Here is a 16,647-nt window from a genome sequence, read left to right on the forward strand (position 1 = left end):
AAAAATGGAAACCATTGCAATTAGGCTAAGGTTCCATTTATTTTGATGGAGTCAATAATTTAGTAAATTCATTTGAATACATGATAAACAATCATTTCATTCCTTTCAAATTATATAACTTAATTGAATAGAACAGAAATCGAAATTGACTGGACCCCAACCCAGATACACTATATGGCCAAACGTATGTGCTCGTCGAACATCTCATTCCCAAATCATTGGCATTAATATGGAGTTGGTCCCCCCTTTGCTGCTATAACAGCCTCCACTCTTATGGCAAGGCTTTCCACTAGATGTTGGAACATTGCTGTGGGGACTTTCTTCCATTCAGCCACAAGCGCATTAGTGAGGTCGGGCACTGATGTTGAGCGTTAGTTCCAATTCAACCCAAAGGTGTTCGATGGGGTTGAGGTCAGGGATCTGTGCAGGCCAGTTAAGTTCTTCCACACTAATCTCAACAAACATTTCTGTATGGACCTCGCTTTGTACATGGGGGCATTGTCATGCCGAAACAGGAAAGGGCCTTCCCCAAACTGTTGCCACAAAGTTGGAAGCACAGAATCGTCTAGAATGTAATTTTATGCTGTAGCGTTATGATTTCGCTTCACTGGAACTAAGGGGCCTAGCCCGAACCATCAAAAAAAGCCCCAGACCATTATTCCTCCTCCACCAAACTTTACAATTTGCACTATGCATTCGGGCAGTCGCATCTCGCACCCTACACTACACTTGTCTGTCCAATGCATATACCTAGCTTGGCCGCTCCATAGCAAGCTGCTCTATCCACTGGTAAAGTAATTTAATGTCGAGCTAAATGTAAAAAAAAAGAGACTATTTCAGAGGTTTGACCTGAAACCGTTACTTTTTTGGGGTTCGAACCGGTTCAGAACTTTATATTGCTGGTCAGAAAAGTGGAACGGAACTAAAAAAAGAATGGTTCTGTTCATAACAAAACGATTGGAAAATAATTTCGGTTCCAACCCCTGAGCAGCAGCGAGTGAGTCTATCGTTTTGTGGAGGCACAGGATCGAATTCCTGTGTTGTTTCACGTCCAATGGCAGCATCCAAGCTCATGAATCGCCAAGGTTAGATTCTTGACGCCTGATGCGCACGTTCATTCTTTCTTGTGAAATTAAACAAAGTTATTTTTGGTTGCATGTGGCCTCGACTATACGCCAATGGTTATTTTACAAAGACTTATGAAGTCAAGTAGATACTACGACTACTAGCTAGCTAGCTACATCATTTAGTACAACCACTAGCAATAATTTAATGAGTACTTGAGAAATATTGGACCAAAGCTATTGTACTTGCTCTTAATGAATGAATATGATCCAGTGTGGCAGGGGAGCAGAAATGTTTTTACTCTTCCCCTCTACTTCTCTCTGCTCTCAAAACAACATACTCTGTGTAGAAGGTAGAACATCACATTGAAACTACGCTGATGGCAAAGCAACACAACGCTTATAGGGGAACTGAAGTGTTAGTTGTGCTCTGCAGGTGCGACTAAAGGGATGTGACTGGAATGCCAACCCATAACACTAACTCTAACCCTCACCCTACCCATAACCAAACCCCCTAACCCTATCTTAAATAAGACATCTCAGTCAGTCTTTTTTCCCCCCACAAAAAACAATAACTTGCATTTGTCTTTTCTTACTAGCACTGACTTTGTTGATAATTTCTTAATTGAGGAAAGATGTACTTACTATGACTGATATGTGGTTGTCTCACCTAGCTACAGTATCTTAAGATGAATTCACTAACTGTAAGTCGCTCTGGATAAGAGCATCTGCTAAATCACCATAATGCATATGTAAACAGGAGCGTTATGCACCACAAAAATCTGAGTGGGCAGAAAGTATGTGATGATGGCTGTGGGTGGTGTAATTTGCATTTTACAAACACCTGAAACAGCTTTTTCCTGCACCATAATCTAGCACCATAATCATTATGCTTAATTCTATTTAAAATATGTGTATTTTTCTGCATATCCAAGCATACCTCTTGAGCTGTCTGTATCCTCCTGACTGGTGTCTCTTTTTTTAAAGAAACTACATTTGCTTCTCTGTATCTCTGCTAAATTCTGGGTAAAAGATTGAAAGGAATGTGAGTCTTATTCAGTACATTTAGTTATTGCTTGCTTTTCTAAAGTCTACCAACCTTACCAGCAGGCATGCCATCTAAGATACAGTAGTTAGACAAGCTAGCTACTCTAACTTGATAGCCTGAAAAGGCTTCTTGGTGACTAGATATGAGGTTGGGAGTTTTGGAACCTATCTGGGCTAGCTAAAGCCAACTTCATAAAATTGCTAAGTGGCTAGTAGTATTATATAAAAAAAATATTAGGTGGAGCGTGCCCCTGTTCTCCCTACGGGCATGACACCTCTGAATGTAAACCCTAACCGTAACAAATTAGGGTTGTCCCCAAAATGATGCACTTTTTAAGGTGTTTTTGGCTTGGTTTTCAAAGCAGGCAAATAGGGGTCCCATCACCCATGTATTGTAGTCCCGTGTAGCTCAGTTGGTAGAGCATGGCGCTTGCAGCGCCAGGGTTGTGGGCTAAATTCACACGGGGGACTAGTATGTAAAAAATAAATGTATGAACTCACTAACTGTAAGTCGCTCTGGATAAGTCGTCTGCTAAAAATGTTTTTTTTTTAATAATAAAAAAACAAAAAATCACCCCTGCTTTTTTGTCCTCAACAAAAACTACATTTTTGGTTATTGACTCTGGGTCTGTATAGCCTGTACTTTCTAGGTATCCATAGGGTAGCCTAGATTTGATGTAACTTTGATCTATCTCCCTTCAAGCTTTACCTCCATTGTTCAAAGGTTAAATTGTATTGCTTCTGTAACAAATCGGTTCTGAACCAAATGAAGGTAGAACTTGTAACATGTAACAATACATGTGGTATAAGGACTAATAACTTTATCCCAACAGGACCATGCCTTTAGGTTCAAAATTAGAAAAAGGAAAAATCCTCAACATAATATACACTGAGTATACAAAACATTAAGAACATCTTCCTAATATTGAGTTGCACCCCCCGTTTTGCCCTCAGAACAGCCTCAATTAGTCAGGGCATGGACTCTTCAAGTTGTTGACTACAATGCTTCCCACAGTTGTGTCAAGTTGGCTGGATGTTCTTTGGGTGGTGAACCATTCTTTATACGCACAGGAAACTTTTTAGTATGAAAAACCCAGCAGCGTTGCAGTTCTTGACACAAACCGGTGTGCCTGGAACCTACTACCATAACCCGTTCAAAGGCACTTAAATATTTTGTCTTGCCCATTCACCCTCTGAATGGCACACATACACAATCCATGTCTCAATTGTCTCAAGGCTTATGAATCCTTCTTTATCCTGTCTCCTCCCCTTCGTCTACACTGCTTGAAGTGGATTTAACAAGTGACATCAATAAGGGATCATAGCTTTCACCTGGATTCACCAGGTCAGTCTATGTCATGGAAAGAGCAGGTGTTCTTAATGTTTTGAACACTCAATGTACACTGTAAACCACTTATTAAAACACTATAGGCTATATTTCTATATGAATGAGAACCCCTGAACACTTCTGATATGATGTATGACTGATCCAACTGGGCACAGACTTCTATCCAACGTCTACTCCACGTTGGTTCAAAGTGATTTCATTAAAATGACGGGGAAACAACGTTGATTTAATCAGTGTGTGCCCTGTGGGATATGACCTCGTCAGTCCTCACTCCTCCCGCTCCCACTTATCATTAGTCCCAAGTGTAGATGCAACGACTGACAGTCCATTACATTGACATGATACAGTAGTTTAAAACATATTTTGAAACTACACCCAACAATGTTTGTAGAGGTGCTGACTAATGGAAAGTAAACTGTGTAAAGATAAAGAAAGTCACACTACATATGCTCCAGACAATTGAATGGGTATATAAAAGTGTGCGACTTTCTTTTTATATGGTTCTGGGGGAACTTTAACTTAAAGTAAAACACTCACCCTACGCATCACACAAACTGCCATTACCCACTGTGGTCAAAGGAGGGAGACAGAGCACCACTACTGTCCACCATGAGAAGGTTTGAAGGATAATGATGCAGCAATTCTGCTGTTAAGCTTCATTTACCTTCTCCTGAAACTGACAAACAATGTTGAGGGACATAAACCACTGTGTAAGCAAAATATACATTTAAGATATAGTTGTTACATTGTGTGGTTTATGATTTTAGTATTCTCAAATATGATATACAGTAGGCCTACATTTGGAAATCTATCTGTGTGTGCATGCGCGGTGGTGTATTTAAGTAAAAGATGAAAGCTTTGCATAGCTGTCCTACCTCCTTTTTCCACATAAAACCCCAGTGTTGATCAGTGACTGTTCACTCCATTCAGAGCAACTGACACACAGCACAATGATGTTGTCACTGATTCTACTGCTGGGGACACTGGGGCTCCTTGTTGAGGGTGAGAGATACTTTGACCAACTTGGATTCATGATTGGTTTAGCTTCAGATTTAAACTTAGCTTGTGAATATTGTTGAAAAATAAAATAAAAACATATGATTTTGCCTGATATGTTTCATGATAGGCTTTGGAAGAGTAGCAATGTCTATTTGTTGTGATAACCTTACTAATCAGCCATTCTTCACTTTTGTTTTATTTTTCAGAATCATCAGCAGATATAATTCTGACCCAGTCTCCTGCATCTCAGTCTGTTAGCCCAGGAGATACTGTCTCTATCAGCTGTACAGCCAGTTCAAGTACTGTTAATAATCTCCACTGGTACCTGCAGAAACCTGGAGAAGCTCCTAAACTCCTGGTTTACTCTGCTACATCCCGTCAGTCTGGGATTCCAGGTCGTTTTACTGGGAGTGGATCTGGTCGTCCTTATACTCATTACACTCTGACCATCAGTGGAGTCCAGGCTGAAGATGCAGGAGATTACTACTGTCAGCAGAGTAACAGCTATCCGTTCACACAGTGTTAGAGCGTCGTACAAAAACCTCCTTCAGCTAAAGGGGAACTGCTCTGACTCAACAGCTGCAGAGCTACTAAAACTTTAGAGAACACACTATCTATCATATTATATAATTGGTTCAACATCTACTAGACTATAAAGGATTCACTTTCAAGGTGTTATGCAAAAAATGGAAACCATTGCAATCAGGCTAAAGTTCCATTTATTTTGATTGATTCAATAATTTATTAAAGTAATTTGAATACATCTCATGAATAAACAATCATTGAATTTCTTTAAAATTATAGAACCTAATTTATTAGAATAGACCCCTACCCAAATAGGTCCTTCACATTCACAATCAATGTATGAATTTGAAAAGAAAACAAATCAGGCTTTTATGTTTTTGTATTCACAACTAAAGTCAACTATGAGATATATTTTATCTCCCAATGTTAACACATGTCCTAACTGTGAGCAAAGTGTCTGTGTTTTTGTCTCTGTCTGTGTGTTTCTATCTCATATTGGAAGTTGTGTTCATGGCTGTGGCTCCTCTGATCTCTTTTCAGTATGAGTAAGGGAGACTTCCAGTGAACTCTAGTTTGGAACACTCTTCTCTCCGGAATTCCATTAACAAACACACTGGGACACGGAGGATACTGAGCTGAAGAAGATGCTTCTCTTTTGAAGAAGATGCTGAACAAAGTGTTATAACTAAAGATTGGGATAAGTTGTCTGTTACGTTCAGGACATCAGGATCTGATTTAAACCTTTGTTTATGATTGACCTCTGAAAGTTGAACCTGTCTGACCCAACTCAACTACTCATCACACTGTCCATATTCAACTTCTATACCCCTTCAACTCTGAAAGAGTGAAGGAAGTCATATTGTTTCCAATTTAAGAAGCACCCTTTTCATATGATTAAACAGTACATAGTAGTAGTCATCAATACACATAGTTAACCATACAGTATAAAACCCATAAAAATACCCTTGAGTAGAGATCCTCATTTGAAAATTATGCAAAATCCAGTGTAAAGTCTGCTTCCCCAGCCCATGTTCAGTTCTCTAGTCAAATACACAGCTGCCCCAGTCCCAGAGGATTTGACTTCAGGAGATTGTGAGCTGTGGTGGAGTGGAAACACAGATTTGCATGGCCAGAGTGAATAGAGCAGTACCGTGTCCAGATGTTCACGTTATTTGGTCACCTACAAACAAGCAAGATTTCTGGCTCTCACAGACCTGTAACTTCTTCTTTAAGAGGCTCCTCTGTCCTCCACTCGTTACCTGTATTAATGGCACCTGTTTGAACTTGTTATCAGTATAAAAGACACCTGTCCACAACCTCAAACAGTCACACTCCAAACTCCACTATGGCCAAGACCAAAGAGCTGTCAAAGGACACCAGAAACAAAATTGTAGACCTGCACCAGGCTGGGAAGACTGAATCTGCAACAGGTAAGCAGCTTGGTTTGAAGAAATCAACTGTGGGAGCAATTATTAGGAAATGGAAGACATACAAGACCACTGATAATCTCCCTCGATCTGGGGCTCCATGCAAGATCTCACCCCGTGGGGTCAAAATGATCACATGAACGGTGAGCAAAAATCCCAGAACCACACAGGGGGACCTAGTGAATGACCTGCAGAGAGCTGGGACCAAAGTAACAAAGCCTACCATCAGTAACACACTACGCCGCCAGGGACTCAATTCCTGCAGTGCAAGACGTGTCCCCCTGCTTAAGCCAGGAAGGAAAGAATGAATGGGGCCATGTATCGTGAGATTTTGAGTGAAAACCTCCTTCCATCAGCAAGGGCATTGAAGATGAAACGTGGCTGGGTCTTTCAGCATGACAATGATCCCAAACACACCGCCCGGGCAACGAAGGAGTGGCTTCGTAAGAAGCATTTCAAGGTCCTGGAGTGGCCTAGCCAGTCTCCAGATCTCAACCCCATAGAAAATCTTTGGAGGGAGTTGAAAGTCTGTGTTGCCCAGCGACAGCCCCAAAACATCACTGCTCTAGAGGAGATCTGCATGGAGAAATGGGCCAAAATACCAGCAACAGTGTGTGAAAACCTTATGAAGACTTACAGAAAACGTTTGACCTGTGTCATTGCCAACAAAGGGTATATAACAAAGTATTGAGAAACTCTTGTTATTGACCAAATACTTATTTTCCACCATAATTTGCAAATAAATTCATTAAAAATCCTACAATGTGATTATCTGAATTTTTGTTTCTCATTTTGTCTGTCATAGTTGACGTGTACCTATGATGAAAATTACAGGCCTCTCTCATCTTTTTAAGTGGGAGAACTTGCACAATTGGTGGCTGACTAAATACTTATTTCCCCCACTGTAGATGCAGGCAAGACTGTGCAATGCGGTATTGAATGTGTCACTGTCTGTCACTTTAATTACTCTGATTTGTCTATCGACCTGTGCACCTACGTTATAAGCTTTAATTTGAAGGCTAGGTTGTAGCAACTTCATGATGGGTATAGGGCAAATTTGAGTATCATGTAGTAGCTTAGACCTACATTGACCTGGGTGAATGGAATATTAATGACAGTCATCCAATATGCTGTGACAGAAATAAGGCCATGCTCATTTAAAAAAAATATCCTCCCTAATCTTAAACGGCACTGACCGCCACTGATACTCATGGTATGACAGTAAACACTGAACTGTTACAGACAGAGAGTCAACAGGATAGGACAAAACTCTAATGGTGTTTCTATTCTATCAACTTGGCACCAGTCTAGGGGGAGTCCTTAATGGAAGATTCACAACAATACAGATCTATTTCATGTGTAACTGATAGTATAGACATTATATCATACTATATACCCAATTCCCTTGCTGTTAGGTCAGTGATGAAACGTCACAACTTGTAAACTCTGGTATACTCTTCACCTCCAACTTTCGCACTTGTAATTTTGACTCGGATTGGTCATTCAAGGGGTTATTTCCCAGTTGGAATGTTGTATTTCCCACTTCCGAGGAGCATTTGAAGGCAGCATAATGCGTGGGAAACTCTGGGAGCAACAAGTTCTGTGCATTCATGTGCTTTGAACTCATGAAAATGCTAATTGGCTAATGGCAAACAAGCTGTGTCAACCATAAACATAAAGTACAGCTATCATGCTCGTTCAAAAAGCATAGTGTTCAAAAAACATATAAATAGGTAATTTCCTTACTAGGTGACGTCAGAGTTCAGCATGTGGGGGAAGTCGGAGCATTTATGCCGGTGCATTAATGGTCCCCTGTGGCCCCGGCAAATGTAACATGATAGCAGGTTGGTAATGGAGGTTTCAAGATTCTCCAGGGGAATCGGATACAAAGGCATCCGACTCACAGTCAGACTGCTCCAAACTCTTATTCACATATAAACTATGGAACTAAAAGTGGAACTGACAGCATTTTAGCAACATGAAATCGTATTAAAATCTGTTCATATACACCCCCAGAAAGAATATGAAACCTTTTTTTACATTTTCTGACAAGCGAACACTTAGATATGTTAATTTTCACGTTTTCATAATGACGTATAGTAAGGCATTTGTGAAAATTCTATAGTAATATCAAAGACAGTACACTCTTAGAAAAAAGGGTTCCAAAAGGGGTTTTCAGCTGTCCCCATAGGAGAACCCTTTTTGGTTCCAGGGAGAACCCTTTTTGTAGAAAATGGTTCTACATGGAAACCAAAAGGGTTCTACCTGGAACCAAAAAGGGTTCTTCAAGGTGTTCTCCTACGAGGACAGCCAAATAACCCTTTTAGGTTCAAGATAGCACCTTTTTTTCTAAGTGTACAGTATAAAGATAGGCAGAAACTGCTTCTCCAATAGAAATACCTGATCCCGCTTGTAGGCAATGTCATGGTGATGTTGGCAAGCTAAGCTCATGTGCAGAAACACATCATAGGGTCTAACGGTCGTCACGCACCGAACTGTGCATTTGCATGCTGTCAAATCAAAGGCACTCCTTCAATATAAAGTAGTTTTTGACGAAAATGAAAACGTGTCCGTTTGTCACTTTCACAAGGTTGGAGTAATAACATGTTGAACTACTTAAGACATTAGCTCGAATCTAGATTGTACCTTTAGATTTCGAGAAAATTAACAACTAGGGAAGAATTTTTCAGAACTCGTTAACTCGGACAGCTCCATCTCTGACTTTCCCACTTGTAATTCTGACTTGAAAGGGTCGTTCAAGTGGTTATTTCTTAGTCGGAAGCTCGTATTTCCCACTTCTAAGGAAGCATTATCCTGTGAGGGGCGTGTTTATGATAATGATGTTTGTTGACTGTTATAAAAGCCTCAAGTAAAACATTATCCAGAGTGAGGAGAAGAAATCAAAATCAAAGTCATGGCATAATCAACTTGCACAGGTACGTTTTTCTTTATTTGAAGTGCTTGAGATGGGTATTCATAGTGGTACAAAACTTAATTCCTGGCAATTACTGAAAAAATGCAAATACCTTACTATTACAAAAACATGTCTCTCCTTATTAAACCACCTTGAAGATAATGCTTGAAAGATCAGATTATATTTAGAAAAAGCACTTGCATGGCATGCTCATGTATGTAATACAAATATTATTTTTATTTTTAACTATGAGTATCATCTTTGGAGGCTCATTGATTAATCAGATGTTGATGAGTAAGCTATTAAACAATGCATCTTGTCAAAAACAGACTTCAGAAAGTACAGAACTGACCAGAAGAGAGAAAGATGGCTTCCAGTTCCATGACTGAGAGGTACTATTTCTTTAATTATTAAAGTCAATGGGGTTCACAGTGCACCACATTTGTGTGTCTAGTATGGATAAAGACTCGTTATCAATTTTGAGATGTTGTAATAAGATCCATGGTACGTAAAGGTAAGAGGACATCAATGTTTGAGTAAAAAACATCATTTTGAGGATGGTATTGAAGGATGAAATGAAATTTAGGAAATGTTGGACCCACATCTTTGTAATATTTGATACTTTACACATACTTCACATCTTACAATACTTCAGTATCAGTGTATGTTTTTTTTGTATACTGTATTATATACTTTATGGATACACAAATAAATGGTGGTTAGTCATTCATATCACAGTTATGCTAATAATAATAATAATAATAATAATAATAATAATAAATACATAAATAATATGGTTACCCCCCCCACACACACACACATACAACACAGACACACACACACACACCTACACTAACATGTAACACATATAATAAGTGACATTAAATGAGTAAATATAATTTCATTGGATTTGACAATTTAGCAAGAATTACCACACTGTCTAAGTTGCAGAATACTTGCCCCAACTTGGAATTTAGAACAAACAATATGCTCCAAGTTCACTTTTTGAAAGTTAATTATTAGTATCATAAAAGTGCAATGTGTGCCAGAGTATACTGTAAATATGTCTGAAAACATAATTTTATAGCGAAAGTACACCTAGACTTTTTCCACATTTTGTTAAGTTACAGCCTTATTCTAAAATTGATTAAATCGTGTTTTTTTCCCTCATCAATCTACACACAATATCCCATAATGACAAAGCAAAAACAGGTTTTTAGAAATGTTAGCAAATTTATACAAAATTAAAAACTGAAATATAACATTTACATAAGTATTCAGAACCTTTACTCAGTACTTTGTTGAAGCACCTTTGGCAGCGATTACAGCCTTGAGTCTTCTTGGGTATGACGCTACAAGCTTGGCACACCTGTATTTGGGGAGTTTCTCCCATTCGTCTCTGCAGATCCTCTCAAGCTCTGTCAGGTTGGATGGGGAGCGTCGCTGCACAGCTATTTTCAGGTCTCTCCAGAGATGTTCGATCAGGTTCAAGTCCGGGCTCTGGATGGGCCACTCAAGGACATTCAGAGACTTGTCCCGAAGCCACTCCTGCATTGTCTTGGCTGTGTGCTTAGGGTCGTTGTCCTGTTGGAAGGTGAACCTTCGTTCTTGGGGACGTTCAATGCTGCAGAAATTTTTTGGCACCCTTCCCCAGATCTGTGCCTTGACACAATCCTGTCTCGGAGCTCTACGGACAATTCCTTCGACCTCATGGCTTGGTTTTTGCTCTGACATGCACTGTCAACTGTGGGACCTTATTGAGACAGGCATGTGCCTTTCCAAATCACATCCAACCGATTGAATTTACCACAGGTGAACTCCAACCAAGTTGTAGAAGCATCTCAAGGATGATCAATGGAAACAGGATGTACCTGACCTCAATTTCGTGTCTCATAACAAATGGTCTGAATACTTATTTAAATAAGGTATTTTAGTTTATTTTTTTGCTAACATTTCTAAAAAGCTGTTTTTGCTTAATCATTTTTTTAATCCATTTTAGAATAAGGCTGTCACGTAACAAAATGTGGAAAAGGTCAAGGGGTCTGAATACTTTCTGAAGTCACTGTACTTCTTAAATATTCTATTTGAAGTTAAATAAACTTGTAAGTTGCTCTGGATAAGAGAAAAGCATGGCGATTTTTCATCAACCTACTAACAACGCTGGAAACAAGAAGCTTGCAGCTGACCCAAGAGGTGCTAGAGGAACGCAGACATCTTGAGGCTTGTATTGATGGGATAGAAGATCAGCTGAAGATAACCCTTGACAACAGATCGAAATTCAAAATGTGTTGAAAGGAAACATGGAAATGATAGAGGCTCAAAAAGATTTTGAATTTGTGGTCATCACTAACACGTTCGTAAGGTTTGAATCTGAAAAGATGGCAACCAACTGCAATAACTGTGGAATGACTTGTCATCTAAGGTGTCCATTGGTCCCACAGAAGCTGTTATTTCTTTGTGATCCCATGAGAAACCGCCTGGAAAGATCATATCAAAGAAAAGGTGGTATACCAAAGGGCCCCCAAAGTAGTGAAGAAATCATATAATAATATAAAATTAGAGTATGGACAGGGACTAGGTGGAACAATCACAACGGAGGATATGGAGGAGAAGATTCAGTCTGAGATACAAGAAGCAGAAGACAAAGGAATCAAACTGCTGGAGACTTCATACAAATGTGTGTCAAGACTGGAGGAGATTGCACTAAGGCCCAATCCATTGACATCAGAGGAATACATTGATCTTCTGATTAATCAAGAGACAGAAAATATCAACAGGGTAAAGAAACTTCAGGAAATTAAGATAAAAGCTCTGCAAATATCTTCAATGACCAAGGAAAAACTTGAACAAGGAACGGGATGAGTTGAGAAAATGAAAGGATGGACATTGCATGATTAGCTATACAAACCAGTAAGAGTGTGTAAGAATGGATCAAATCAGCTTGCCAGCACATTGTCTGTTGTCAGGCAATCACGATAGAGAACCGATTCAAAACTATCAGAAGTGTTTGACAGAAGAGGTCCTCAAACAAAAGCTGACATATATGTCTACATTATTACGGGAGGTCAATGGAATTGAAAATGTGTATAAGTATGTATAATGCAGCAACTTAGCTGAAAAATAATTCTCTACACCATCGACGTGCCAACATATCCACAAGATGCACCATACCAAGGAACATTTTTACTGCAACGTGTGATTATGCTCATAATGAAAATATCCAATAGTAAGTATTGGACTGCAAGAATAGGCTAACAGGTGACATTGATTTGTGTATCAAACATTAGTTTGATATTTAGATACTAAACTAAATGTATTTTGAAAGTACTAAGCTTTGGTTAAACTATATGTCAATAATGTTGATTGTGCAATTTATTCAATATTTTTCACTTTATATAGTTAATGACATCATTGAATTACTTAATTAATAAAGGTAGACTCAGCAAGATGACATAGATGCACAAAGTAAACAGCTGTAGTGTGTTAGGTTCTGCAACAACAAAGTTACCACGTTGTAGCAGTCTTAAGTGAACCTGTGCCCACGCTCGAATACTCTGTGTGACTATTTGAGAGCAAAGTCTTGCATCGCACTCATCGCAATATCTGCGGTGATGCTCGTGGCAACATCATAATGCTGAGTCTACCTTTAAGATTGCTATCATATCGTATTATTTTTGCATTATTTTATTCAACCTACTTATTTTTTAAATGACTGTCAACAGTCAAACAGAATGTACAACATTGGTGATGGGGAGATATATTAATGTAACGGTAATTGTATGTTTCTTTTTTTTTACTGATTGTTGTTATTTCCATGGAATGTTGTAGGGAATCAATCAATCTTAAGAACATGCATAACAATTAAAGGCAGTGTATTGGAAACATTTTCCTGAGGTGCCTTGTGAAGACAGTGATTGGAATCAGAGGTGTACAGCACTGTTATTGCACAAAATTCTTTGGTACATTTTTATAGAATCTTAACTGATTTGACATTAGACCACTATGATCCGGATGGATTGCATCGACATCTATCCTCATCAGGGAATGGCGACTTTTTTGTTTTCACATGTATAGGAACGTGCATCAGTCCGGGTATGTCATGACTATGTTCTATTGAAAATAGTTGTGTTTTCAACCAACGTTATATCTAATTTAGATAATATATGCATATATGATCAGCTTAACTTTAGCAAGTGAAGTTTAACACATAATTCTTAGCAAGGATCCGCATCTAGTTGCAAGGGACCACCTGTTTGGAAGGTCTGCTGGACAGCCTATCAGTCCAGGATAATTAAAAATGCTTTCACACTCATTCCCACTTGAGATAGGGACTAAACAAGGCTGACCACTCTCCCCACTCTTGTTTTCCATGAGTCATCACGCAGCTAGAAGAGATAATTAGACAAGATAAGGACATAACAGGGGTCACCATAAACCAACAGGAATATATACTTTCTCTATATGGTCTTATCTGATATTTAAGAAACATCAGAGAATCACTACCAAAGCTGTTAAATATTCTGTATTTTTACTCAAATGTTCAGGGTATAAAATTTACTTTTAGAAAATAGATTATGCCAATCAATAATAAAGTAGAAGACATCCCAGAATCACTGAATGTAGTTAAATGGTCAACATAAGGTTTCAACTATTAAAACACAGCTGTACCATAAGCGCAATATAGTGTGCCCTGTATTACACGTGTGTAGGCATATTACATAAAATGTTTGCCCTGGTATTTCATTTTTCATTTGATGTGTTCCACTGTTCACAACGTTGACAACAGCAAAGTGCTCACCCACACGATGCCATACACACTGTCTGCCATCTGCCCGGTACAGTTGAAACTGGGATTCATCCGTGAAGAGCACACTTCTCCAACGTGCCAGGGCCATCGAAGGTGAGCATTTGCCCACTGAAGTCAGTTACACCAAACTGCAGTCAGGTCAAGACTCTGGTGAGGACGACGAGCACGCAGATGAGCTTCCCTGAGACGGTTTACAACAGTTTGTTCAGAAATTCTTTGATTGTGCAAACCCACAGTTTCATCAGCTGTCCTGGTGTCTGGTCTCAGGCGATCCCGCAGGTGAAGAAGCCGGATGTGGAAGTCCGGGGCTGGCATGGTTACATGTGGTCTGCGGTTGTGAGGCCGGTTGGACGTACTACCAGGTTCTCTAAAACGATGTTGGTAGGCTTATGGTAGACAAATTAACATTAAATTCTCTGGCAACAGCTCTGGTGGATATTCCATGCCAATTGTGGCATTGTGTTGTGTGATAAAACTGCACATCTTAGAGTGGCCTTTTATTGTCCCCAGCACAAGGTGCACCTGCTGTTTAATCTGTTTATTGATATGCCACACCTGTCAGGTGGATGGATTATTTTGGCAAAGAAGAAATGCTCCCTAACAGGGATGTAAACAAATTTGTGCTCACAATTTGAGAGAAATAAGCATTTTGTGCATATGGAACATTTCTGAGATCTATTATTTCAACTCATGAAACATGGGACCAACACTTTACATGTGGCGTTTATATTTATGTTCAGTGTAGTTCAGAAAATAAACCCATGTCAAAGCTTCTGATTTCTGACATCAAAAAAGATTGTAAACTATTCAGTCCAGGACCTCCAACAAAGTATCTGCTGATGACAGAGAAAGAGATTCTGCATGACAGTGAAGAGATCAGGCGATGGACTTTTGGTAAAAAAGACAGAAGTGAAACGTACCGAACGATATTGATGATGGGAGAAACTGGATCAGGTAAATCAACCCACATCAATGTGATGATGAACTACATCCTTGGCGTAGAGTGGGAGGATAAATCATTGCTGATGAGAGTAAAAGTCAAACTAGCTCACAAAGAACTGTGTATGAGATATTTGGTCGCGAAGGTGATCACCTTCCATTTTCTCTAACCTGTTTACCTCAAATTCAACAATGTGTTTGCTGGTTTACAAATGGATGAAGATGATGAAGAACATAATGATGAAGAGGATGAAGAGGAGGAAAATGATGACGTGTGTCAATCACCTTGGAAAATGAGCATGAATAACAAAGCCATGTTTTTTGAATCACTAAATAAAATGGAACCAAAAAGCTTGGTGTTAACACGTCAAGTTTTAGAGAAACGCAAACGACTGGAAATGGATATGCAGACATTAACAAAGCAGCTACAAGTTGCAATGCAGTGAGGATGGTCAGAGACCAATTAGAACAACATGAAGAGGACATGGAAGCCAACACTTTTGAAGAAGTAACGCCGACGAAGATGGCGGCCTTGCGACTAGCTCTTAGGAAACTTTGCGGTATTTTGTTTTTTTTATGTATTATTTTTTACATTATTAGCTCAAAAAGTGCTTTGTATCATTACATACAGCCGGGAAAAAGTATTGGATATCAGAGCGGCGGTAACTCAACAGCATTACGACCAGGAATACGACTTTTCTGAAGCAGATCCTTTGTTTGCTCTCCCCAGGGCAATTGAACTGATTCCAGCGGCTGACCCAAAACATCGCCGGCGGGGGAGAGGCACTCGGAGCGGCCTGCTGGTTGGACTTAGGAGGCGCACACACCACCCACCGCTTCCAAGTATAGTACTCGCTAATGTTCAGTCTCTGCTTAACAAGGTCGACGAGCTCCGGGCAAGGATTTCTTTCCAGAGAGACATCAAGGCCTGTAACATGTCGAAATCGGTCCAGCCAGATGGGTTCTCAGTTCATCGCACAGACAGGAATAAATATCTCTCCGGGAAGCAGAAGGGCGGAGGTGTTTGTTTCATGATTAATGACTCATGGTGTAATTGTAGTAACATACAGGAACTCAAGTCCTTTTGTTCACCCGACCTAGAATACCTCACAATCAAATGCAGACCGTATTATCTCCCAAGATAATTTTCTTCGGTTATAGTCACAGCCGTGTATATCCCCCCTCAAGCCGAATAACTTCACTGGAATTATGCAAACTGGAAACCACATATCCTGAGGCTGCATTTATTGTAGCCGGGGATTTTAACAAAGCAAATTTGAGGACTATGCTGCTGAAGTTCTATCAACATATCAACTGTTGTCCTCACGCTGCTAAACTCCTCGACCATTGCTATTCGAACTTCCGGGATGGTTATAAGGCCCTCCCCCGCCCTCCTTTCAGCAAATCTGACCACGACTCCATTTTGCTTCTCCATTCCTATAGGCAGAAACTCAAACGGGAAATACCTGTGCTAAGGACTATTCAACGCTGGTCTGACCAATCGGAATCCACGCTTTAAGATTGTTTTGATCACGCGGACTGGGATATGTTCCGGGTAGCTTGCGAAAATCATTTAG

General features: G+C 39.6%; 1 gene segment (V, D, J or C); it reads left to right on the forward strand.

Annotated features, from left to right (window-relative positions):
- Nucleotides 1–4,395: 4,395 nt before the first annotated feature.
- The window catches only part of LOC121585842, a 55,796-nt gene continuing 43,544 nt past the window's right edge, over nucleotides 4,396–16,647 (forward strand). Inside the window, 2 exon segments of the V gene segment in view lie at nucleotides 4,396–4,461; nucleotides 4,665–4,973. Coding sequence covers nucleotides 4,410–4,461; nucleotides 4,665–4,973 — 361 coding nt within the window.

The sequence above is a fragment of the Coregonus clupeaformis genome, chromosome 17, assembly GCF_020615455.1.
Source record: "Coregonus clupeaformis isolate EN_2021a chromosome 17, ASM2061545v1, whole genome shotgun sequence".
In the NCBI taxonomy this organism is placed as follows: domain Eukaryota; kingdom Metazoa; phylum Chordata; class Actinopteri; order Salmoniformes; family Salmonidae; genus Coregonus; species Coregonus clupeaformis.